At 36.7% G+C, this 27,044-nt stretch overlaps 2 protein-coding genes across 6 annotated transcripts in view; one reads left to right on the top strand and one right to left on the bottom strand.

Annotated features, from left to right (window-relative positions):
- The window catches only part of TCP11L1 (t-complex 11, testis-specific-like 1), a 38,230-nt gene extending 30,782 nt beyond the window's left edge, over positions 1–7,448 (top strand). For both annotated transcript variants that reach the window (XM_014538158.1, XM_014538159.1), the window contains one exon: positions 7,399–7,448. In XM_014538158.1, the coding sequence (XP_014393644.1) occupies positions 7,399–7,433 (35 nt within the window). In that variant the 3' untranslated portion in view covers positions 7,434–7,448. The remainder of the gene's footprint in view (positions 1–7,398) is intronic.
- CSTF3 (cleavage stimulation factor, 3' pre-RNA, subunit 3, 77kDa) overlaps positions 964–27,044 on the bottom strand; it is a 72,786-nt gene continuing 46,705 nt past the window's right edge. For all 4 annotated transcript variants that reach the window (XM_014538154.1, XM_014538156.1, XM_014538157.1 and 1 more), the window contains 18 exons: positions 21,830–21,862; positions 21,412–21,509; positions 20,368–20,434; positions 20,251–20,285; positions 20,041–20,167; positions 18,477–18,554; positions 17,478–17,640; positions 15,895–16,004; positions 15,169–15,285; positions 14,833–14,907; positions 13,496–13,639; positions 11,944–12,046; positions 8,957–9,026; positions 7,484–7,679; positions 4,615–4,768; positions 3,836–3,930; positions 2,075–2,135; positions 964–1,647 (listed from right to left, as the gene is read on the bottom strand). In XM_014538154.1, the coding sequence (XP_014393640.1) occupies positions 1,445–1,647; positions 2,075–2,135; positions 3,836–3,930; positions 4,615–4,768; positions 7,484–7,679; positions 8,957–9,026; positions 11,944–12,046; positions 13,496–13,639; positions 14,833–14,907; positions 15,169–15,285; positions 15,895–16,004; positions 17,478–17,640; positions 18,477–18,554; positions 20,041–20,167; positions 20,251–20,285; positions 20,368–20,434; positions 21,412–21,509; positions 21,830–21,862 (1,929 nt within the window). In that variant the 3' untranslated portion in view covers positions 964–1,444. The remainder of the gene's footprint in view (positions 1,648–2,074; positions 2,136–3,835; positions 3,931–4,614; positions 4,769–7,483; positions 7,680–8,956; positions 9,027–11,943; positions 12,047–13,495; positions 13,640–14,832; positions 14,908–15,168; positions 15,286–15,894; positions 16,005–17,477; positions 17,641–18,476; positions 18,555–20,040; positions 20,168–20,250; positions 20,286–20,367; positions 20,435–21,411; positions 21,510–21,829; positions 21,863–27,044) is intronic.

Consider the following 27,044-nt stretch of genomic DNA (forward strand, 5'->3'; position numbering starts at 1 on the left):
GTTTTATTGGAAAGTGATAAAAGTTAAGTAAGTAGAACTAAAAAAATCAAAATTCAATTTTTCTAGTGTGTTCAGTGAGGTCACTTCTGGGATTGGTCCTATGATTAAGGTTGCTCTGTGGCCGCTGTGCTATATGATAGTAGCTCCAAGCCCGAGCACCCAGGGACAGCACTCCTTTGCCTACCTCAGCCCAGAGTATTGGGGCTTTTCTCCCTCCCTCTCCAAGGGTGAAGGAGAGGAGCTTTACCCCCAAATACACTTCCTGTAGTTAGTCTTCCTAAATCTCAAGAATTCTTTTGCCTTCTTTTGTAAGAATTAACTCTTACAGTATTATTTTTTCCGTCATGAGTTCCTAAATTGACAAAGTTAAGTTTGTTTGAAATTGTAATGCCTCACAGACTCTCATGGCCACCCCCCCACCTCCTTCCACTGATGGAGTTCCTTCCGCAAGTGGCAAAAGCCAAGAGTGAAGGAGGCAAAGTTCAGAAGCACAATATTCACATTGAATTGTTTTGTTGTTGCTCTTTGAAGGTAAGTGAGCCAACTTTTTTCCTGGAATCTCTTATCACTAAGGGCCCTAGCAGGTTTGGCTCAGTGGCTAGAGCATTGGCCTGCAGACTGAAGGGTCCCTTGTTCAATTCCAGTCAAGGGCACATGTCCAGGTTGTGGGCTTGATCCCCAGTAGGGGGTATGCAGAAGGCAGCTGACCAATGATTCTCTCTCATCACTGATGTTTCTATCTCTCTCTCCCTTGCTCTCTGAAATCAATAAAAATACATATTAAAAAAATGGATCCCTCATGTTTTCAGTTAGTACCAAAAAAGATTAGGGAGGACATGCAGTTCAGTATACACACAGTAAATAACGTATGACCCTTCCTTGTGATGTTGATGGTATTGGCTAAATAACATAAGTAGCTATTTTAAACAAATTCTGAATGAAAGCAGCAGAAGGAGACAAGACTTATTTTTTTTTAGATCCTTTTATTTTTTAAAGGATTGTTTTAAAATTTTAAACTACAAAACAGATTCCATACATTCTGCCATAAATAAAACAAACAATAAGGCAGGACTCTACATAAGCAAACTGAGAACAACTGTTTTCAGAAAAATGTGATAAAAGCTTTACAATCATAAGCCATCCAGTTTTAAAATAAAACTATTGAAAACTCACAAAATCTTCAAGTGGCACATACAAGACACCCTTGAAGAGGGAACAAAATGTGGTTCTGCCATTTTGCACTGTTCTCAGTTCCATATTGTAAAATTCACACAGGTTGGTTGGTTTTCTTTCTCAAGAACCATATGATAGAGGCACCAATGACAATACAACTTTGTTTCCAAGAACCTTGTAACAAAGCATTGTCTCTTAAACATATGACATAGGAGGCAAAATGGGAATCCTGGATAAAAGTTTTCTTTTAGAGGCAGGTTTTGAGCCCGTTTCACCGAATTCGCTTCTGCTGCCGTGCTCTATAAATGTCATGAACAGGAGGGACGACAGCTCCCTTTTCCTCGTCGTCATCTGAATCCTCGTGGGGCCTTTTGACGGCCTTGATGAGTACTGCATTACTTTCCACCGGGCCATTGCCTTCCACAGCGAGCTCTGGGGCTCCGCCAGTAATGAGCCTCACAGCTTCCTCAACAGCTGTTGAAATAAAACAAAAAGGGCTTTTGGAAGATGTTGAAGATCACACTGCTATGAAAGAGTATGTATGTACTACTTTGGCTACTTTATAGTTAATTTCATACCCTACTATTAGCAAAGCATGGTATAGTACTACTAACAATAATTAAGGGAAAAGACAAAAGCTGCTAACTTCAATAAAACTTTTCATAGGCGAAGTCTACTAGTGCCTGTTCACATGAATAGAAAAGATAAGCTTTTATGACCTGTTACTTAGTGAAACTAGAATATGAAGAAGTCTCTGTGCCAAGGGTCACTCCGTTTCTTTGTACTTCTATGAGATGGCTAGCTGGTTTTGGAAACTTAAGTGGCAAAGATTAACAATCTCTCCTGCATAGGAGACAACAATGTGAATTCCACTCTAAGAAGTGGAGTTTTCATGACTTACTGTTGGGTATCTTGCATCTTCGGAAAATTTCCATCAGTTCATCCACTTGTACAAAAGGACCCTATTTTGATATAAATAAATTTTATTTATTCTTAAACTTTTTATTAAAAATATTTTTAAAATTACAGTTGACATTCAATATTATATTAGTTTCAGGTGTAGAGCATTGTGGTTAGACATTTATGTAATTTATGAGGTGATCCCCTGATAAATCTAGTACCCACCAGGCACCATACATGGTTAAAAATAATATTTTTTAATTCTCAGATTTTATAAACAAGTTTTATTGATTGATTTGAGAGAGAGAGAGAGAAACATTGATTTGTTGGTCCATTTATGCATTCATTCTGTGTGCCCTGACCAGGGATCAAACCTGCAACCTTGGCACACGGGGATGACGCACTAACAACTGAGCTACCTGGCCAGGGCCATGGTTAAAATATTATTGGCTATATTCCCTATGCTGTAGTTTATATTCATGTGACTATTTCATAACTGCCAACTTATACTTCTTTTTTTTAAAATATATGTTTTATTGATTTTTTACAGAGAGCAAGGGAGAGGGATAGAGAGAAACATCGATGAGAGAGAAGCATCGATCAGATCAGCTGCCTCCTGCACACCCCCCACTGGGCATGTGCCCGCAACCAAGGTACATGCCCTTGACTGGAATCGAACCTGGGACCCTTCAGTCCACAGGCCGACGCTCCATCCAGTGAGCCAAACCAGCTAGGGCCAACTTAAACTTCTTAATCCCTTCACCTTTTTCATCCAGTCTTCCAACCCCCCCTCCCATTTGGCGACCATCAGTTTATTCTCTGTATCAATTAATCTATTTTATTTTATTTATTTTGTTTTTTAGATTCCACAAATAAGTGAAATCATATCTTATTTATCTTTCTCTGTCTGACTTTTTTCACTTAGCATAATACCCTCTAGGTCCATCCATGTTCTTGCAAATGGGTATTATTTCATTTTTTTTTATGACCGAATGATATTGCACTGTATATATGTACTACATCTTTTTAAAAAAAAAATATTTTATTGATTTTTCACAGAGAGGAAGGGAGAGGGATAAAGAGAAACATCAATGAGAGAGAAGCATCGATCAGCTGCCTCCTGCACACCCCCTACTGGGGATGTGCCCGTAACCTAGGTACATGCCCTTGACTGGAATGGAACCTGGGACCCTTCAGTCTGCAGGCCGACGCTCTATCCACTGAGCCAAACCGGTTAGGGCTGTACTACATCTTTATACAATTGTTTACTATCCAACTGGACACTTAGGTTGCTTCCTTATCTTGGTTATTGTAAATAACGCTGCAGTGAACATAGGAATGCATATATCTTTTCAAATTAGTGTTTTGGATTTCTTTGGATAAATATCCAGAAGTAAAATTGCTGGATCACACGGTAGTTCTATTTTTAATTTTTTGAGGAACCTCCATACTGTTTTCCACAATGGCTGTATCAGTCTGCATTTCTACCAACAATGTACAAGGGTTCCCTTTTCTCCACATTCTCACCAACACTTGTTTGTTGATTCATTGATGATAGCCATTCTGACAGGTGTGTGGTGATATCCCATTGTGGTTTTAATTTGCATTTCTCTGGTGATTAGTGAGGTTGACACAAATTTTAATCCCCAAAATCTGACAAGTTAAAAAAGCACTACTTTATATTTCCCATAATACAAGAGGAAAAGCACGCAGTTACTCTAACTCACAGAGCAAGTATCTATCAAGAAAACTGTGAACTAACCTGGAAACAGATCGGAGGAGGGAGAAGTTTCATTAAAACCACAGCTGCAGGTGGTACTGGGAATACTCCACCGGGTACAGGGTGTAAACCTGGAGCTATAAGAGAAAGAAAAGCAAGAATCAGACGATGGAAGAATTCTGTACATTTAAGAGCTAAAATAAGTAATTTGTACATAAAGATGTTCTATGTCTATGTTGCTTTTTTCTGGACATTTTAAAGTTGTGTTCAGGGCTTTACACATTTGAACAAACTCAAGAGGGTGAGATAGTGAAAGCCGTCTCGACCCCATGGCAGAAGAGTAAACTTGGATGACTGCATAAGACAACCCAGGGTCTGAACTAAAGTCCATTTGTCAAAGACCATTTCTGAGCCTCACAAGTCATTTGTTCAGCAATCCTGTTTAAAGTCAGTTAGGTATTCAACAACATATTTAATCATAAGGGGCTGGTTCAAATAGGATCTAGAGGGACTACTGTCCATTAGTAAGTATAAATAATACCAAATAACATGACTGAAGTAAGTTTCCAGCTGTACAGATAATCTGTCTGTAGCAGCATTTCTGAAAGCTGTCTAAGTATCACTGCCAAAATGGGTCACTGGAATCTGGGTTATTGAGTTTTTTGTTTTAAAGACATTCTTAACAATAGTTCAAAGATTACAGTCTAGTCACTGTCATAGTGACCCTAGTCTAATAGTGAACCTACAATGGAAAGGTCACATTTCTTGCCCCCCCACACCTCTGGATTTAAATCAGTACTGGATCTAAAGTTATGGCTTACGTGCTAAATGTCGTGGCTGAAATGGAATCATCTGCTGAGTATCTGGTTTAGGGTATTCTGGTTTTCTATCCACTTCATCTTTCAGAACAGGCACTATAGAAGGAGCTACAACTGGGTCTGGAATTATAGCTGCTAGCTTAGCACGGGAGACATCCTGAAAATGCAGAACAGAAGAATCCTAAACCTGAAAAAGGGACTTATAGAGTATAATTGTGCAATTCTACAATCTTGAGGATACACTGAATAATTGGGTAAAAACCACAGAAAGAGAGAATGGAGAGGAATAAGCAAGAACTTGCTGATGGTAAAGATTGTAAATACTCAACAAGGAAAGCTAAGAGGCTCTAAAGATTTGGTGTTTTTTAACCTTACCCAACTTGTTAAGAATCATTTAGGGGTGGGGAAAAATCATTTAGGACATTTGTTAGATAGACACAATCTTTTGTGGGTAAATACGTAAGACTGGGCACCAAGTACACTAGGGTAATTTGGAAGAAAATCTGCAATTCTGACACCTCCCTTCCACTGGAATTGAACAACATCCATTTAAATGAAGAAGCTAGATTAAGTGAGGTCCTGCTTCATGAAAGCTAAAATAAAGTTTATCATTGCTTACACTAGTTAAGATTAAGAAGATTTTGTTAATGAAATAAAATATTCCCAACATACAATTACAGGAAGAAGGAACACTTATTGAGCAGCCATTATTTGTCAGATAATTCTGGCCCCTTATTTATTTTTTAATGAGGCAAATAGTAACATCTCCATTTTAGTGAAGTGACTGAAAACTCAAAGAGGCTGTGGTATTTCCAAGGTCATACAGCCAAGTAGAGAGGATTAGGAGCACAGGCCTCTCTGACCTCAAACCCCTCACCGTCTTCATTTTAGTATCTGGCAGTGCCCCACCAGGGCCGAGAACAACTCTCTAAAAGAAGCCTCCTATTAGCAGATACCCCACCCCAGAGAAGTGCCTCTGCTACAGGCAACCTGTGTCGCTCTATCTGTCTGGAATCAAGAGTTCTTTTGCCACCATCAAGGGATATACAAGCTTTCACCTTCTCAAATTCTGCTCACATGCAGTTGGAGGCAAATCTAAATGAGTAGTCCCACTGGGAATTACTCTTTTCTCACATTCCCTCTCTAACATGCTACACACACAGAAACACATCAATCTTTCCAAATAAAAGAGTAGAAAGAGAAATATAAGATGGAAAATTCATGTTCAAGACGTTCTACTTGGAGATAGCTCTTTATTTTCATTAACTTTCAGAATTTCCATTTTCATCTTTGCAAAGTTGAGACTTTTTCTAATAAAGTCACACAGTTTAAAATATCTTTGGCTTTTCTTTTTTTTTAAAAAAAATTTTTTGTTTTATTGCTTAAAGTATTACAAAGAGTATTACATATGTCTCCTTTTTTTTTCCCCCCTTGACATTCCCCCCGCCTCCCCTACCCCACAGTGTCTTGTGTCCATTGGTTTGCTTATATGCCTGCATACAAGTACTTCGGTTGATCTCTTACCCTCCCCTACTGCCCCCCCCCCACCCTCCCCACCCTTCCCGCCGTAGTTTGACAGTCTGTTCGATGCTGCTCTGCCTCTGTATCTATTTTTGTTCATCAGTTTATAATGGTCTTTATTATCCATAAATGAGTGAGATCATGTGGTAATCTTTGGCTTTTAATTGAGAAATAGTTAAACTAGAAGGAGAACCTGCTCAGCCCTGGGCAGTAACCCCTTAGTTCAGAAAAGGAACTTGGGACTGGCACAGAACTGGAGCATCCATTAATAAAAAGGTCTGAAGTTTAATTATGAGTAATTTTTCTCAAATATTTCAACCTGGTTTGGACAGCAGACCAGTGAGACCCAGGCCAAAAGAGGGCAGCGAGGAAATGGAGAATGATGGTCAGGAATACCCTAATGCTGGCTGGATTAAGGGGACCAATCTAGGACTCTTCCCTTTGAATTTCCACCTTGGTCTTTGCTAACATGACCAAGAAAAATCAAGAAATAATACAACAACAGTTTTCTCAGCAAGGGCTCTTTCTGGGGCCGTGTAAGCATTAACTTTTCCTCCTGGTCGGAACAGGTTCAGGTAGCCAGATTTGTTTTCTTATGACTCAGTGGTCTACACAGAGGAGTTCCATTCCTAGATAAGCTAATTTCCTCAAGGGCCCCGTGGAAGGATTGATGTTTCAAAGATATAGATCCCTCAAGGAAATTTACTGATTTAACAAACTGTAACATTTCTTCATTATACCTACAAATATGTACCAGGAGCTACATTTGGTTTAAGATCTATCCAAATACATTCAGTTTTAAGAACTATTGAGGAAAAAATATAATACCTAAGATGACAGTCATATTTTCTTTTGTTTTTCTTCCCTCCCAACACCTCCATCTATCTGCCCATCAGACATTAGGGCACTGACAATTTCAGGGAATGAAAGTATTTGTTAAATTTCATTTTGTTGTATTTGTTAAATTTCATTTTGTTCAGTACTTTTTTTATAAAATCCTCACCCGAGGATATGTTTACTGATTTTTAGAAAGAGAAAAAGGAAGAGAGAGAAAGAGAAACATCGATGGGTTGCCTCCCAAATGCGCCCTGACTGGGAATCGAACCCACCACCTTTTGGTGTACAAGATGACACTCCAACCAACTAAGCCATCTGGCCAGGGCAGTACATTTGATATTCAGTGTTTCATAAAACCAAGAAAATTCCCTGAACTTTTTTCTTGTTTTCTGCAAATCTATTCTAAAACTAGATTATTTTCTACTTCAGAATTTAGAGTGAAGTTTATCCATGAAGTGTTCTAAAACTTCGGAAAAGTAAGGACACTACACACATCTTGACCCTAAGTACATACCTTATAACCAAGTGCTTTTAGTTCACTTGCAGAGCAAGGATATAAATCCATGAACTTGTATCTATCTACCAGTAAAGCTGTTTCTTTGCCTTCATACTCTTCCTTGAATGCTGTAAACCGTCTTTTCTCCACTTTGAGTATACTAGCTAGATCACCAATATTACTTTCAAAAGCTAGAAATCGGGCCCAGATTTCTCTGTAAGAAAATAAATATAATCAATACTTAATTGTTCTGGGTTTGGGGCAGGAAATCCATTTATTAAAAAAAAGCCTTATACTTCCCCCTCCCTTTTAAAAATTATGTCTCTTTTTTATTATAAAGACTTCCAAACTATAGAAAAATAGAATAGTGCAACAAATATATCATTACCTAATTACCTAGATTTAATCATTACTAATATTTTCCCATATTTGCTTTATCTTGTTTTTATTTAAGTATTTGAAAGTAAATTATAGACATCATAATATTTCACCCTAAATACTTTTATATTTAAGCTCTGTTGTGATTTTTTACTTATTTAGCATACCTTCCTATTCTTTGTGGTCAATAAGACAGATATTTACCCTGGAAAAGGTAAACTCCAGGTGGAAGAGCTAAAAAAAGAATCTGGATAGATTTCCAATTTCTCCTGAATAATGTGGCTTCACCTTTTGTCGAGTGGCATGAATTACAACATAGAATACATCATTCAATTTTATGAATAAAAATATAAAAGCTCTCTATTTTTCCCATTAGTATGGATCACTGAGGATCAATTTATGCCTCACTACTATTCTAACAGCCAAAATTAATTCTCTGAGACTCTAAGTGTCATTAAGCGCCACTGTACTAAAGTAATATACCGAATACCTATTACATACCAGGTATAAAACTATCACAAAAATCTGACACTGGTAGAGATTATTGTTACTCGATGGGAAAGTAAGGATTGGCAAGGTTATGAGATCTGCCCAGGGTGTAGTTAGCTAAGCTGGAATTTGAACCCAAGACTTCAAGCCTTACTATTTCCACTATATCACCACTTCATGTTGTTCCTCTGTTTGGTAAAACTGATAGAGGTAAAATCATAAATCAGGAATATAATGTGTCAAACAAACTTTCAATCTATAAGAATCTCTGCTCTCAAGGGAACACTTCTCTTATTTGTTCAGATCAATTTCTAAGGATATAGTAAACTAGAAAAATATATTAAAATAGTCAATAATAAATTGCTAAGCCTTCTCTCAAAACAATTCTGATCAGTATGCAAACACTAAAAATGTATCTTTAAAAACTAAACAAAAATTTTTAAAAAAATTATCTTAAACAGATATGAAAATATTGCAGGTAGGCATTTGTAAGTTAAGCTTCAAGAGAGATGGGAAATTTCTCCTGAAATTTATACTCAACAAGCAAATGTTCATTCCATAGATCACAATTCAAGTATTCAAGCCACATTAGGACCTGACCAGCAAGTTTTCATGATGGCTTACCCTGACTTTTCAGGAGGAAGGCTTCCAGATGTTAAAACGCGTTCAAACAAAACTCGGGTATTATTGTCCTCTAGGATAAAAGAGTTTTTAAATATTAAAAAAATTGAGTTTCACAATTCAGCAGTATATTTGCACATGCATTAACTATTATCACAACCAATTTTTATAGATGAGGGAACTTGAGGTTCACAAAACTAAGGTAGTTGATCTGGTTTACTGTTATTGAGTAACCGAGCTATAACTTGAAACCAGGTCTTTTTACCTGTAGTTCAGCCCGCCTTGCAGTTGTAATGTAAAACTATCACCAGGTCTGAGCTTGGCATCATTTGCCTTTAAAAATAATGAAAATTACATATCTGCTGACATTAGAAGTGTCAGTCTGTTGATATTTTTAAATACAATGAGTGGGGAGGATGGCAAACTCAAATTGAGATATAGTTGAGTTTCTTATTTTGCAACACCAGGACTACTCTGTATTTAGGTTTAAATTCCTATATAGGTACAATAACATCTAGACTGGTAGACAAATATGCAAATGGAAAATGAATTAAGAATGAGGAGAACATGCCCCACTCTAAGTTCTCTCTCTTTTGCCCCAACTTGAAAAGAAAGTCACACACTGGCCCCGGCTCCCAAGCTTCCCAAAAGTTTGTCTCTTTGCACTGTGCTCCCTGGGGCCAGTTGGGGGGATGGGGGCGGGGGGGAGCCTGCCCACATCCCTTTCTCGTGCCCAGGGTGGCAGGTGCCTGCCAGGGCAGCATGAGCTCTACTGTACTTCAAAGAGTGGCAAGTAAATCTTGCATTTTACTCTTCTTGCTGTGTTCCACGCTTTGCTTTAGGCACACGTTTTGCCATTCCATAGAACCTTCCACTGCTTGTTATGTTGTTCTCTGCCTGGAATAACACATTTCCTCTCTTCACCTGGCTAACTACAGCTTATCCTTCAGACCCATCTTGTGTCCCCTTCGTTATGACACCCTCTAGAAAGCATTGCCCAACAGAAATATGATGCAAGCCAAATGTAAAATTTAAATTTTTTGCTAGCCACATTTAAAAGAGTAAAAATATCCCACCAGTGTGGCTTAGTTGGCTGAGTGTCATCCCATGCACCAAGAGGTTGCTGGCTCAGGGCACATGCCTGGGTTATGGGCACGATCCCCAGTAGGAAGCATGCAGGAGGCAGCCCATGGATGTTTTTCTCTTATCAATGTTTCTATCTCTCCCTCTCCTCTCTCTCAGAAAATCAATAAAATAAAAAAATAAAGAGTAAAAATGGTGGGATTTACTTTAATGTATTTTATTTAACCCAATATATCTAAATTATTATCATTTTAACATGCTATCAATGTGAAAAATTAAGATATTTTATTTACCTTTTTTTTTGTTTTCATACTAACTCTTTGAAATCTGATATTTTACCCTTGCACCACATTTCATTTTGGCCTGGCTGCACTGCAAGTGTTCAAAACTCAGTAGTCTAATGGCTACCATAATAGCACAGCATAGCTCTAGAACTTAAATTATACTCTCCTCTCTATGCCTCCAAAGTACTTCACCCAGGGCTCTATTACAGAATTTAGCACATTTTTTCATGATTGCCACCATATCCTAAGTAGTTAACATTTATATATAGCATGCTTACTACATCCACATAAAAGTCAAAACTTCATATAATCCTCTCAACTTATCATATGAAAGGTATTTACTATGACTGTTCTGCAGGTGAGAAACCCGAAACAAATTCATACACCTAATCCCAGAACTCATGCTTTAATTAAGGACCAAATAATGATGCAATTATGTTTATACATATGATTCCCCCATGAGAATGCTCTGAGGGGAAGAATGGAGTCCTATTCACCTTGCTATTCCCAGGCCCTAGGAACCAGAAGGTACTGAATAAATAAATGATGGATAGATGAGTGGATGGATAAATGAATGGCAGACTATCTAAAACACTGAGGCTGGAAGACAAAAATGCCTACATCAGATATCGTCCTCAATTTTAGAATAGCAAATATTATACATACTAGTAACTATTCTAAAAAAAAAATCAAGCAAAATAGTTAAAAATTAGTGAGGAACATTAATTTCATACAAGAAAAAAAATTTAATTAAATGCTCCACTGTCTCACTTTTTGAAGTTAAGTCCTTTTCCAGAGTGTAGAATCACTAAGCTGAAATACAAAATCATATATAAGTTGTATTCTTTTCTACTATTTAGGTATACAGAATGTTATATATTTCCTGAAACTATGATTAAAATCATTGGTCAATACCTGTGATATCTAATTCTATAATCATTCACATGGCATATACTTGTATATTTCTTTCTTAAATCAATTTTTATGATACCATTTTTTGGTCAAAACCTATCCTGGGCTGTGGGTAACTGGACTAAATGAGATATACATGTACAGTATATATGAATACCCTAGCTTAGTGCCTGGTATAAGGTAGGAACTCAACAATGGATGGCCATTATTATTATAATAGAACAGGGAAATAAAAATAAAGATGCTAAATAAACATAATGTTTGGTTTTGAAGTTGGTTCCCCAGTAGCCTCGAAGCATTTTACTTTACTACTTGGGCACCTTTGAGTTTTGTTGGCTATAGTTTTTTGTCTGTACTGTCCTATCACCCCTTACCCCTTTCCCCACACAAGAGACAATTTACCCATAATCATCAGAGATTAGCATGGACAACTCTGTCTCCAACTCTAAATATACAGCTTTATCCTACTATTGATGGGAATTTACTGATGATGCATTGAAGACTATTCTGCAGAGTCAAAAGGCACCTACCATTTCTCAAATATAAATTCTTGGTTGACAGGCCACAAATATTTCCTGAGTGACTATCAAGTGCCTGATTCTGGTGTGATAACATGATTATAATACATTGAGAAGGAAAAAATCCAGCAACATAATTTCAGAGAATAACATTGATAACTTAATATTATGTAATCATTATAGATCTACTTACCATTGAGATGAGAAAGATAGTCAATATAGGCCAGAACATATTCTGGAATGTCTCCATACTTCTTTAGCCCCAGCTCAAAAATCTTAAAGGCAACAGATTTGTCCTAGAAATAAAGAGAGGAAAGTACTGATTTCCATGAAGTGTCAGACAAAATACTCAAAAGGATATTAAAACTACAGTACCTAAATGTGACAAGTTACATTAAGAATTAAAATGGAACCCTGCCCGTGTGGCTCAGTGGTTGAGCATCAACCTATGAATCAAGAGGTCACAGTTCGATTCCCGGTCAGGGCACATGCCCAGGTTGGGTGCTCGATCCCCAGTAGGGGGTTTGCAGGAGGCAGCCGGTCAATAATTCTCATCATTGATGTTTCTATCACTCTCCCTCTCCTAAATCAATAAAAATATATTTTTAAAAAAGAGCAATAAGATGAAAATTAATACCATATTAAGTAAAAATTACTGTGCTAAAAACCACTCAAGGGGGTTTAGATTCAGAAATATGGAGTTTAATAAGGTAGAAATGAGCAGGCAGTGAGGGTTTGGGATGATGCTCCATGTAATTGCACAGATGCACTTAAGACTTCCTTTATGCCCTAGCTCAGTGGTTGGCAAACCGCGGCTCGCGAGCCACATGCGGCTCTTTGGCCCCTTGAGTGTGGCTCTTCCACAAAATACCACGTGCGGGCACGCACGTACAGTGCGATTGAAACTTCGTGGCCCATGTGCAGAAGTCGGTTTTCGGCCTGGGCGAGTCTATTTTGAAGAAGTGGCGTTAGAAGAAGTGGGGGGTGTCGGTTGGTTGTTCAACAGGAGATGCGGCGCAGGCGGGCCGCGGTATACGCAGCGCAGGGGGGAGGCGCATGCGATTCATGCACGAGTTGAGTGAGCCAGTCAGTCAGCAGTCTCATTGTGCAGTGGTTAGTGCTAGTCACGTCCACAAATCGAGCGCGGGTGACAAAAGATAGACGAAACAAATATACAGATGAGTGTGGATGGGAGAGTTGGAAGGAGTCGACCTCAGCAAACGTACCTCAATCAGACTGAGGACGTTTTTAGCAAAGGCCAGCTTAGGAGGACCCTAATTAAGTGAATAACAATGTACCTACCTATATAATTTAAGTTTAAAAAATTTGGCTCTCAAAAGACATTTCAATCGTTGTACTGTTGATATTTGGCTCTGTTGACTAATGAGTTTGCTGACCACTGCCCTAGCTGGTTTCACTCAGTGGACAGAGTGTTAGCCTGCGGACTGAAGGGTCCCAGGTTTGATTCTAGTCAAGGGCACATGCCTGGGTTGCAGGCTTGATCCCCCGTAGGGAGCGTGGAGTAAGCAGCCAATCAATGATTCTCTCTCATCATTGATGTTTCTATCTCTCTCTTCCTCTCCCTTCCTGTCTAAAATCAATAAAAAAAAATATTTTTAAAAGACTTCCTTTATGACAAGAGTAATTAAAGCCTAATGGCAGGAACTAGGACTACCTTTCTTTCAATTAAGTATCTCTCAGATGAAGGAAATTATTTCATCGTTATATTTTATTTCAGTACTTACTTTACTACAGTAATACTCCATGAGTGCTGCAGTAACGTAGACATGATGGCGGGTTCTGGTATCTTCTCTTGCTTTTTTAAATATCATTCTTCCAGATTTGATACCTTCTGCTCTTCTTGCAAATTTCATATACTGGATATATACCTATGTAAAACCAAGTATTTGTTTTCTATAAATAAGGCAGAATGTGATCCGTGTAGTGTTCGAAACTGGCTTATGTTATTTTAATATTAATATATTATCTGTATAAGAAAGAAATCTTGAATAACCAAGAAATCAGAAAGTAAGATTATAGACATTGCACTATTTAAATCCATGAGCAAATTTGTTCCGGTATTAAAGATGCATGCACATTATTTTTTAAAAATTGAGATATAATTCACATACCACAAAATTCACCCTTTAAGTGTGTAATTAATTCAATGAGGTTTTTTTTACAAGATTGTGCACTTATTACCACTATGTAATTCCAGATCGTGAAATTAGTAATTAAGGAATTTGTTAATTTCCCTATTAACAAATAAAAGTGAAACTACTAGAAAACACTCCATTAATGAATACCACCTAGAAAACTCAAGTTTTTATATAATTCAAGCACACTTAAAATATATGTTTAATTTCACTTTTTGTGGGGGAGGAGGCAGTTTTATAACTTTAGTAAACAATCAGCAGTTAGTTTTCATCGACATTAAGTATTTGCAGATTTTTGAAAGTGGTGACAGGTACACAGGTGACCAAGAAATAGAGCTTCTTTGGTGAATCTTCATCCTCATTACGTTTTCTGGATCTCGCACCCATGGTACTTTTACAAAACTCAGGACTTGGAAAACCATTATTACAGAGCAGTATTCAGGTCAAAGTGAGTTTCTGTCCAATCTCTTCTCAGGATGCTTGTTTCTCCTGCCTCCATTTATTTAAAAATAAATATTTATTATGCTATAGTTATGTGGCATAAATGGCTCCAACCACGATCATAATGAAGGTGTTAGAGAAAGTGCCACAGTAGCTATGCCATATTGCTGCATTAAAAAAAAGAAGACTGAGTAGAGAACAGATCAGTAACTGCCAGAGATTGGGAAAACAGAAGGGTTGACTACAATTGGGTCACGTGAGAATGTTCGGGAGCCACTGAAGTGTTTTATATTTAATTATGATGAACAAATGTCACTGGATGATGATTCCCATAATTCATCATCATGATGGTCCCATGATTCACTGTTATTGGTCAAGATTCATAGAACTAAACAATAAAAACAGTGAATTTTGTTGTATGTACATAAATTTTTGTTTGTTAAAGCGGACTGCAAAGATGGGAAAGAGATTTGTAATGTACTCACCAATGTGGGGTCAATATCCTCAATTGCCAAAAGTCTATTATATATACTGTGAACTTTCTCGTACTTCATGCGACTCTAAGGTGGTAGAGAAGAAGTGGATATGAATATATACTCTAAACAAGCACATCAGAGCTCTGAGGAATCCAGAGGCCGCACCCCACAATGGCACCTGCTTTGAGCATGAATATGTAATGAGCTGAGGACTAATAAATGTTCATTTTGTATCATCTTTGTCTATCAAAAATAATATTTTAGGCAAAGAGGCAGCCAGAAAAAAATTCAGTCCTGCAGTAAAAAATCCAATTATAAGAAAGTTCTAAGTATTTTTTTACTCACCTCTTCATAATCTGCATATGCAAAATACAGAAGCATATTCTTCTTTAATAAAGTGCTTATGGCTCTTTCATATATATTAGCAGCTTCATCACTAAATAGTTTGGCATTATTCATATCCTAAGAGGAAAAACAAAAGAAAAGCTCACTATAATGTTAATATAGCTGAAAGAGAAGAATAAAATTACACACACACATATAGACACATATGCATTTCTGGATTTTAAAAATATTTCAAAGACTCATCCCATTATTTTAACAGAAGAATCATAAAATACTCAATCATTTATCACTGTAATACCTTGAAAAATAGCTACTATGTTTTAATTCTAAGGAAGTCTAATTATATAAGAGTGTCCCTAAGATTCATATTGACATAAATTAAAGTTTTCAACACTTATTCTTTATTACCAAAATTTTGTTAGTCCTCTCCTGAGGATATTTTTTCCAATGACTTTTAGAGAGAGCAGAAGGAGGGAGGGGCGGGAGAGAGAGTGAAACATCAATTGGTTGCCAGTTGCCTCCTGCATGCACTCTGACCAAGGCCAGGGATCGAACCTGCATCCCAGGTATGTGCCCTTGACCAGGAATCGAACCCAAGACCCTCCAGTGTGTGAGCTGATGTTCTAATCACTGAGAGGCAGTGGCCAGGGCTCAGTGCTATATTTAGCAAATTATTACTATGCCAAAACCATGGAAAGACAAAAAGGGACCAAAAGGAATACTCACCCCCTTCTCTGCTAGCAGTTTACTTGACTGCTCAAGATACTGGGCAGCTTCATACCAAATATCAGGGTGATGGCCCAGCACAAGCAGACACTGTTCATAGGCAAACATAACTAAGGAAAGAGAGTCACAACATTCAATTAAGATAAATATTATTTACGAAACTATCAATACAAGCATCATAATTAAATGATTAGGCTACGTCAATGCAGTCAATAATGTATGGTAATTGGAAATAAAACGTTTTAGTGATTTCTGGCACCATCATCCTCCCAAGCCCCATCTATCATCTATTAAGTTAATATTTATTGAACACCAACTATATGCTAGGAATATAAAAAACACCATGAATACACCAGTGAATCTAAGACTTCCTATACTCAAAATGTAATAAGTATTGTGATTAGGTAAGTACAGGGTACTCTTGAAACTTACAGCAGCAGGACTTAACATAGTTTAGGGACTCAAGAAAGGCTTCACTAAGGAACTGACATCTAAAGCGAAACCTGAAGAAGGGATAGAAGCTGGTCAGATGAGACAATAAGTGGAGTGCAGGAATGTCAGGAGTAGACACAGAAATGGTGTAGGCAAAAAACTAAAACAAAACAAAAACCAGTATTTGCAAAGGCCTATAGGTGGGAAAGCAAGGCAAGATTGAGAAATTTTTTTAAAGGTCCAAATTCTGGTTCTGGCAGTGGCAGAGGAGTTTGTATCAGATCAACTCTCCCGAAAATGAAATTCATAAACTGAAAAATACAAAAGCAACTGTTTAAAGGCACTGGAGAATGACCAAAAGAACAGAAACCAGAGAAGACTGAGCCCTTAAAAAATCAGAGCTACACTGGGGAGATCCATATTTAATATGGCTTTTCCCCTCAAGGGCATACCCTTGTGTGTATAGTTCTGGGACAGCTAGGACACAAGTCAAATGCTGAAGACTTACTGGCTTGAGATAAGTAAGATGTAATTCTGAGCTATGAAAACAGCTGAAAATTAAGGAGGAAATTTCCCAAAAGAGAGCCATTGAAGGTGGGGCCTGAAAATCTGGGCAAACATGCCCTCAAATCTTTAGCTGACACCCCAAATGGACATGCTTAAGAGAGAATACACTAAGAGAGCAATTATAAAATGTAGTAAGTAGAAAGCAAAGCTGGAAGGTTGAAAGAGCTGAATAGATATTGCTGAAGCTGCCCACTGTATTGGAGACCAAGTTTGGAATTGAGTCCCATCAAGTTTCATGGACTGGGTAAACACATTGTACTTTCCATTATGTCCCTTGCCCTAGCCGGTTTGGTTCAGTGGATAGAGCGTTGGCCTGTGAATCGAAGGGTCCCAGGTTCGATTCCAGTCAAGGGCACATGCCTGGTTTGCGGGCTTGGTCCAACGTGCAGGAGGCAGCCAATCAATGATTCCCTCTCATCATTGATGTTTCTATCTATCTCTCCCTCTCCCTTCCTCTTTGAAATCAATAAAAATATATTTTTTTAAAAAATCAAACAAAAAACAAAACCTCAGTATCCTATGAGATAATATCAAGTGGTGTAACATGCATGTAACTGGAATCCCAGAAGGGTTAATCTCATTACCTCTTTTTGTTATAAGGGTCTGATCTTCTGTACGAAGAGGGTTACTCTTTTCCCACTGTATGTATTTCTTCCACATATCTACCTGCTGAGCTTCTTGAGGAGTATTCTGAGGAGGCACTGAGGGAGCATTGCGGTCCAAACCTTTCATTACTGTCTCGTATTCCTAGACAACAAGCATTTAGCATTCTGTGGTGAGCATAGGAACAACTCAGATATACAAAATGTTGATCAGTTTGGAATAATTTGCTATAATGCCAATTTCTTCCAAATACCACTTTAATATAATCTAAATATTGAAAATCAGGGAGAAAGATTACAGCAAGTTACCTCCCTAAGCACAGGTTATCAGGACGGGCTGAAAAGAACACCCCTGGCCTGTGGAGCTAATCTAGGAGGTCACTCTCCAGGACAGACATGACTGATGACCTGGGGGCATCATTACTGCCATCTTTGGAGAAACTGTGTCTCTTTAAACTTGTATCACTAGGCTATTTTCCCTAACTTCTCACGGTGTCAATTAGTGAAAAGCTATGTTCACAAGACAAAAGTCTGTCTCTGAGAGCTGTTACTAGACAACAGAGTAATACAGTATTCAGATATGCATGAGCAAATAGGAGGGAAGGATAAGAACTTCATCAATTAGAGTTGGAACCTTGTCTCTACGACCAGTTTCTATATTTAAAATTTTTCTTCCAAACTCAACTTATTCTCTTTTGCCCTTTAACATGTCTGTAAAGAGGTATTTCATTTGCAGTGGCAGGCTAGAAGAGGTCAATGGGGGAAAGAAGGAGACATATGTAATACTTTAATAATAAAGAATCATTTTTAAAAAAAAGAGGTATTTCATTTCAAATATATCATCTGCTCAGACAATGCAACTAATCATCATTAAGATTTCTAATGATTGAAAATGTTAAGAATAATACCATACAGGAAAAGTCCTTGTATAAACAAACTCATAACAATCATTAAAATAAGTGGCCTGACAGAATTTCATACCTTTGCTACACGCCTAGCATTCATGTAATCTCTACTCCGATCTTCAATCATTTTTTTAGCTAAATGAATATTGATACCCTAAGAAAAAAACAAAAGAAAACATGTTAGTTTTAAATTAACTATACTTTCATATTAGCACAATATAGTTAAATTTATTCATGTACTAAATTACTTTAAATTTCTTATTTCAAAAGATTTTTTTTGTTAATAAAATAAAGGTTCAATCACATTATATGCTTCAGAGATCAAGGAAGATGTGCTAAAGTCTGATATAAACTGGCAATAAATTTCCATAGATCAGGAATTTCTAAAGTTAGGGAATGATTTGGAAAGGATACAAATTCTATTTCATATAAAATTTTAATAATAAAGAATGATGTGCAGATTCATCTGACAGAATAGCTGTGGATTAATCCTGAAAAGTACTTTTCTAAGTCTGCATAACTTGCAAAATTACTGCAGGAAAAAAAGAAAGAAAAAGAAATGCAATGGTAGAAGTAGACATAAACATTATCGCTCATGTCCAGCAGATCTCAAAGAGTAGACCAAGAAACTCTGATTTCCAAGACCCTTTCAGTGAGGTCCATAAGATCAAAACAATTTTCATATAATACGAGACATCATTTGCCTCTCTTACAAATATACAGTGGAGCTTTTCAGAGACTATGTGACATTCAATATTATAAAAGATTGAATTTAGAAGCAGATATAATCTAGCTATTTTCTATTAAGCTCAATATTAAAGAAATTTAAAAAAATACAAAACAATGCCAATCTTCTTATTAAATTTTTTCTTGTTTTGGAAATTACAGTTTGTTACAATACTATTTATGTTAAAATGTAAGGAGTTTATTATTGTAAAATTTAAATGATTAAAAAGTATCTTAAAATTTCTCAGTTTTAATGTTAATATGCAAAATATGATATATAAAACCCATATTAAAATGAAAAGTTCTTTGTAGTCTTCAATACTTTTTAAAATCCCAAAAACAAAAAGTTAAGAGAGCTACTGTTCATATGTATGAGGGAACAATTTTAATACTCTACATAGTTCTTCCAAATCACAGTGGACATGTGAGGAACTTTCTTTTCATGATGAAGCTTACTTGGCATGCATGTTTACTTATTAGCTCAGATGATTAAAGCATATGCCAATAAGCCAAAAATCGTGGATGGTAGCTCCACATTTCACAAATGCAAGCCAACAATCATACCTATAACTAGGTAAAAGAGGTGTATTGCAATGATCACTACTATTGGAAAAACAATTCTAAAAAGGTACCATTTCATAAGGGATCAATGTGTGGGTATAGTTTAACAATGAATAAAAATGGGTTTTGTTAGAATTTTGATTTTCCCATAGTCTCTAAAAAATAATGAGTTTCTCAAAACCTTGCAAAAACGTCAGAAGTGGTTCTTTCATTACAATCATCATAAAAACAGACATGCGCAGCACTGATATGCGGGTATCTAATATCAGAGAGGCTAGAATCCACAGGCCCACAATGCATTAAAATTAAAATTAAAATGGTGTGGTTATAATAACTACTCTGGCCTAGTTTACCTCTTCATACTTGTTATAGTCCCTCCAGAGTTGTTCAATGTTGATCATTGGATTAACACAACCTCGTTGATAAACCCTTCGGACAGCTGTTATTCGCTGATTTTCTGCATAAGACCCAACAGCTTCCCTGGTGTTGGGTAAGAAATGCCATCAATCATATTATACCTAAATCAAATGTGCACACTGAAAAACATCCATAAAAATACTTACACGCCTTTTAAGAAATTGATGTAATCCACCCAAATCTAAGAAATAAAATAAAATGTTAGTATCTTTCTTGATATTTTCAAATTTATAGTGTATATATTAAAAATATTTTAACTCTACCTGATAAGACATAATTTCCATCCCAATTTTATCCAGTGCAAAATCATATGCTTGAGCCATTTTTTCTCTGAAATAAATGTGAAAGACATGTTTTTTTTAAAAAAAATTCTATGTATTTATTTTTAAAGTTTTTTTTTTAATCCTAGCCAGTTTGACTCAGTGGATAGAGCATTGGCCTGTGGACTGAAAGATCCCAGGTTTGATTCTGGTCCATAGCACATGCCCAGGTTATGGGCCCAATCCCCAGTGTGGGCATGCAGGAGGCAGCCAATGGATGATTCTCTCTCATCATTGATGCTTCTATCCCCCTCTCTTCTCTGAAATCAATAAAAAAATATATTTTTAAAAATGTATCTACAACTAAAACACAATCATAACTTCTGATCACAGTATCAGAACAGCATTTGAACTTTTTGTATATATAAACAAAAATGTAAAGGTATCCTTACAAGTACACAAAGTGCTTCTTTTGGTTAGCTTGCCAATGTCATTTGTTTCTTTTACCTTCTGCTTGTGAGCTTATCAATGATCAGGCCCAGGTTTTATTTATTTTTATATCCTTTAAATTGCTTAATCTTATATATAGCAGAGTAAAATGTGGAAATATCTGGTGTAAGCAGGTAAGTGACATATGAAGACCTATTAGCTCTGAAGTAAAATTTAGAGTAAAAGAACTTCCTCTTCAATATAAGACAATAAAGGATAATGAGGAAAGGAAGATAGAATTCTAGTTATAGATAAAACTTAGATGTGTGTTTTAACATTTGGGAAGGTCCATTACTTAGATTCAGTGAAGTTAGATGGGTGGGCGAGAGTCAGAGCAGGGAAACTACACAACAGAACTGTCAAACGTGCCTTGGAATACTTAAGTAGCACACTGCATCACCACCTACCAAAAGTGGTGCCATGACAAGTAATAAAATGCTCTTTATTAAGTTTGACAACAAGCCTGTCTCTTTCCCTGGCGTTAAGAGAAGGTGAGTTACTGTGGGACTGATGTGTGCCTGGGATCACTTGCATTCTTAAGACCCTGATTTAACTTACTTGTAACTTGGTAGTTTGCCCTTGGTTTCTCGGACATATGAAAGATAACACTTCCATAAATCAATGTGCAAAACCTTCATAAGGCATCTCTGAAATAACTATAAATACAAGAAAATATTATCAGAATCCATGGGTAAATTTCACAGGTACATGGGTAAAATGGAACTTTACAAAACAAACTTAGCTCCTTTCACGAATCTATCTTCTTAACAAAACAAATGGCAAAAACAACTCCTACCTACTTCTTATTTTTTATTATAAACACTATCAAACATACAGAAGTGCTGAATAAGTACAATGAACTATATAATCACTACCTAGATTTAATAATTGTTAACACTTTACTATATTTTCCTAATATGGTAAGTCCTCAGTTAAGCTTCAGCATAAAATTCAAAGTATCTTTAACAGAACTCACCTTTTCAACCTTGTCATAATTTTTAGCTTTAATCTGAAGAGAAACAGAAAAATATCAGATTAACATCATTCTTCTTAAAGAATTAAAACACTACCTCTCATTTTTAAAAAACTAATCTTGCAAATTCATCTCTATACTTTCCTGTTAATCCTGCCTTTCTAAAATAAATAATAGAAGTTTGAACCCAATTATGGATATATGCGTTATAAATATATGCCTTATACAAATTCATCCTATATGAATATTTTCTTGTACTCATTTATGTTGAAATTTTGTGAATTTAAAATTTTGTAAAATAGTCAACAAGATGAATACAGACATACAAAGCAGAGTAGAACAGAAATTTTTTTTTGCTCATTTTGACTACATTTTAGTCACTCAGGCAAACTACTATTTTCCAGGCACTGGGGCTACCAGTGAACACAACCTGCACAGTCTGCCCATGTTCTGATAGAGCTGACGGTTTTATGGGAATAAATGCCAAAATGGGGGAAGTACAGGGTGCTGGGTGCATTTAGGAGGAGCACAAGACTCAGACTTGGGGAGTTGCACAAGATTTCCTAAAAAGTTAAGACATTAAGAATGATGCGTTACACTGGTGAATAAAGGGAGGAGTTATTCCAGGCAAAGACCAAGGTTAAATATAATTAGATTTCCTTTTCTTTTCCAAGTGTTTTCATCAGATGGTAGGTAGGATTAGTTGCTCAATTATGATTTATCAGCAAGTCTTTGTTTTACCCTAAGGGAATAGTTGGATTAGTTAGAGAAATCTTGGCTTGTGATCCTTCTCTCTCAGCAGTATATCCCAATTTTCCCAGTTTTCTGGCTTAAGATATTGCAGGTGAGAACTCTGACAGTCTCTTTTTCAGCTTGAGAATTTTCTTCTTTTTAAAATTGTCTCTCTTCCTTCTGTTCCTTTTTCCTTTAGAACTCCTATTATACACATTATGCCTCCTTATTCTATCTTCAAAATTGCTTATTTTTACCCTTTCTTTGATCTACGTTTGAAAGTATTTGTTGATTTTTGGCTCCAGATTTTAATACTGTCCTTTCAATCTCATTGCATTCATATTATTTTGTTCAAGTTATTGTCTCTCCCCTTCAGCAGCTCTTTTGTTGGGGCCTATCCTGACAGTTGCTGCATCATTAACTGCAATTATTTTTTCTGTCTATTCCCTGACGCTGTGTTGGCAGTCTTAGGATAGTAACTGATCCCTTCCCTACCATGACAGCTATGTAGCAGGTGTAGACAGGAAATAGGCTGTTGATAGTCCTCTGACAAAGATCCAGAAAGAAGTCTTTGCTCAAGAGTAGGGAGGGCTCAGCCCGCCTGATGTCCATATTCCTCTGGGGTAGAAAGTCCAGGACTTCCAAGTGTTTCTATGGGTCCGTTTCTAATACCTCGCCCTAGGCCAGTGATGGCGAACCTTTTGAGCTCGGCGTGTCAGCATTTTGAAAAATCCTAACTTTGGTGCCATGTCACATATAGAAATTTTTTGATATTTGCAACCATAGTAAAACAAAGACATCGATGTTTCTAACTCTCTATCCCTCTCCCTTCCTCTCTGTAAGAAATCAATAAAAAGTATTAAAAAAAAGAAAGAAAAAAAAGAAAAATAGTTCAATCAATTGTGGTGCATTCATATAATGGAATATTATATACCCATATGAAATAAATTAGGACTGTTAACAGGTAGTTTGAGGGAATTTTCACAAGATTTTATTGAATAAAAAAAAGATTAAAATGTGTATAATACATTCCATTTTTGTAAAACAATGCTCAAAAAATAAATCTTGCACTGGCCAGTGTGGCTCAGTTGGATGGAGCTTTGTCCCATGCACCAAAGTGTCACGGGTTCCATTTCTGATCAGAGTGCATGCCCAGGTTGCAGGCTCCATCTCTGGTTGGACATGTGCAGGAGGCAACTGATCAATGTTTCTCTCTCATACACATATTCATCTCTCCCTCTCTAAAATCAATGGAAACATATCCTTGGGTGAGGATTAAAAATAATAATAAATAATCTTATTTGTATACATGTATGTTTGTATATGATTTTATGAGCATGGAGAAAATAAGGAACATACACAAAGTTGTTAATGTAGTTGATGGGCAGAGTTCTATCAGTGGAGGAATAGAGACAAGAAAAAAGAGGCTTTACATCATGTATATGATTTCATTTATGCATCTCAGTAAAAACTACATCTCTATATTATAATAAATATAAACATGCTTATAGGGCTCTACTTGAAAACCAAAGCTTGATTTAAATTTTAAAAAATTCTTGATACTGATTACTGAGAAGATGGCGGCATAGGTAAACACCAGAGACTGCTGCTCAGATTCTCAAGTCTAACATTAACCAATCAAAAATGCCTCCATTTAAAGTCCATTATATACATACACATAGTTTTAAAAGCATACAAAAACTTGCTTATATCTATCTACTAAAAGTAATACTATATAATTATAAATGACAGGGGCCCTTAAAAATTATTTTTGTTCTCAGTTCTCAAACTTCAATGTGCAACCCATCTGAGTTGTTAAAAGTGTAGAATTCTGTTTTTAACAGGAATCACAAGTTATACTAATGCAAAGATTTTTTAAAAATGGTTGGAAATGCCGAAACCGGTTTGGCTCAGATGATTTAGTGTGATCCTGCGGAATTTCTATAATGTAGTTATATTATTTTTGTAATTTAAAAAATCCTTACAAGAAAAAATTGAGGATAATTTTTAATATTCACCTTTCTGATATATCTACTGCTAGTCATAAAAATTTGTCATGAAATTAAAACGTTTTTGCACAGCAAAAAAAACCATCAACAAAATGAAGAGACAATTCATGGAATGGGAGAGCATGTTCACCAATACATCTCATAAGGGGTTAATATCCAAAATTTATAAAGAACTTATAAAACTCAACACCAAAAAACAAAAAGAAAAACAAACAAAAAAACAATGAAAAAATGGGCAATAGACCTGAATAGACACTTTTCCAGAGGACATATAGATGGTCAACAGACATGAAAAGATGCTCAAAGTACCCAAGCTGGTTTGGCTCAGTGGACAGAGCGTGGGCCTGCAGAATGAAGGGTCCCATGTTCGATTCCAGTCAAGGGAACATGCCCTGGTTGCAGGCTTGCTCCCCAGTCGGGGGGCATGCAGGAGGCAGCCTATCAATGATACTTTCTCATCATTGATGTTTCTATGTCTCTCTCCCTCTCAGAAATCAATAAATATATATTTTTAAAAATGATACTCAATGTCACTAATCATTATCACCTCACACCTGTCAGAATGGCTATCATCAATAAATCAACAAACAAGTGTTGGCAAGGATGTGAAGGGAATCCTTGTGCACTGTTGGTGGGAATGTAGATTGGTGCAGCCACTGTTGAAAGTAGTATGGAGTTGCCGCAAAAACTTAAAAACAGGCCCTGACCAGTTTGGCTCAGTGGATAGAGCGTCGGCCTGCGGACTGAAGGGTCCCAGGTTCAATAGGGTCAAGGGCATGTACCTTGGCTGAAGAAACGCGGAACACTAATTTGAAAGAATATTTACACCCCTATGTTCACTGCAGCATTATTTACAATAGCCAAGACTTGGAAGCAACCCAAGAGCCCACCAGTAAATGAGTAAACAGGTATCGTACATTTACACAATGGAATACTACTCAGCTGTAAAAAGGAAGAAAATTTAACCCTTTGCAACAGCAGAAATGGACCTGGAGAACATTATGCTCAGTAAAATAAGTCAGTCAGAGAAAGACAAGTACCATATTACTTCACTCATATGTAGAATTTTTTTTCACTCATATGTAAAATTTAATGAACAAACTAAACTACCAAGCAAAATAGAGACAGACTCATAGAGAATAGATAAACAGCTCTAATAGAGGGGTTTTGAGAGGGTGGTGGTGGAGGAATTGAGTAAAAAAAGAAAAATCAGAGAAAGAACTCATGGATCTGGACAACAGTGTGGTGATTGCCAGGGGCAGGAGATGGGTTAAGGTGGAAGAGGGTATGAAGGGATAAATGGTGATGGGGGAGGAAAATAGAGAAAAAAAAATTGTCATGCACTTGAAATTTTATTCTTTTGCTGAGTCATTTTAATTTTACCAAGATATGAAAAGATGCTGTGGAGGGAAAGGAATAAAAAATTTTAAATTGTCAACTCCCTATTTTTATTTTATAAAAAAGGAAGATAATTAGATTAGCAAAAGCAGGCTCTGAATTTTAATAAATTAGACTGGTCATTGGGGGAAAAGTAAAACAAGTATAACACTGAATAAATATGGATCTATTCCTGATACATTAAAAAATTTTTTTTAAAAGTTTGAGTCAAACTGCATATGGCGGGAAGCAAGATCTCAAATAGTCCCTATTCGTGATACTTTTAAACACTTAATTCTAGTTCTTTGCAAATGTCTATGATTATTCTCAAGCATAATTGAACATTAATTATCTTTTGGAACTAAAACTACCCTCTGGGCATTTACTGAAACTAATAATCACAGCAGATTATTTAACTTTGCAAAATGTTAAATTAGACTGGTCATTGGGGGAAGAGTAAAACAAGTATAACACTGAATAAATATGGATCCATTCCTGATACATTAAAAAAATTTTTTTTATAAGTTTGAGTCAAACTGCATATGGCCGGAAGCAAGATCTCAAATAGTCCCTATTTGTGATACTTTTAAACACTTAATTCTAGTTCTTTGCTAACGTCTATGATTATTCTCAAGCATAATTGAACATTAATTATCTTTTTGGAACTAAAACTACCCTCTGGGCATTTACTGAAACTAATAATCACAGCAGATTATTTAACTTTGCAAAATGTAAACCTTATCAGAAATGTCTAATAAACTATTGACTAACTGTGGTAACATCCATTTTTAACAGTTTAGATATCTGTGCCCTTTATCTGGAACATCCTATATAATAAAAGCTAATATGCAAATTGACCGAACAGCAGAACGACCGGCCACTATGATGCACAGTGACCACTAGGGGGCAGACGTTCATTGCAGGAGCTGCCCCTAGCCCGCAGGCCCCCGGCCAGTCAAGGCAGGTGCTAGCGGGGGGTACCCCCTCCCCCCGATTGCCCCACAGAGGGAGGCGACCAGCAGCGGTGGCAGGTGGTGCCAGTCTGGCCAAGGTGGGTGCCAGCAGAGGCTCCCCCCTGATTGCCCCACCGGTCACCCCCC

This window comes from Myotis brandtii, unplaced genomic scaffold, assembly GCF_000412655.1.
Source record: "Myotis brandtii unplaced genomic scaffold, ASM41265v1 scaffold187, whole genome shotgun sequence".
Classification (NCBI taxonomy): domain Eukaryota; kingdom Metazoa; phylum Chordata; class Mammalia; order Chiroptera; family Vespertilionidae; genus Myotis; species Myotis brandtii.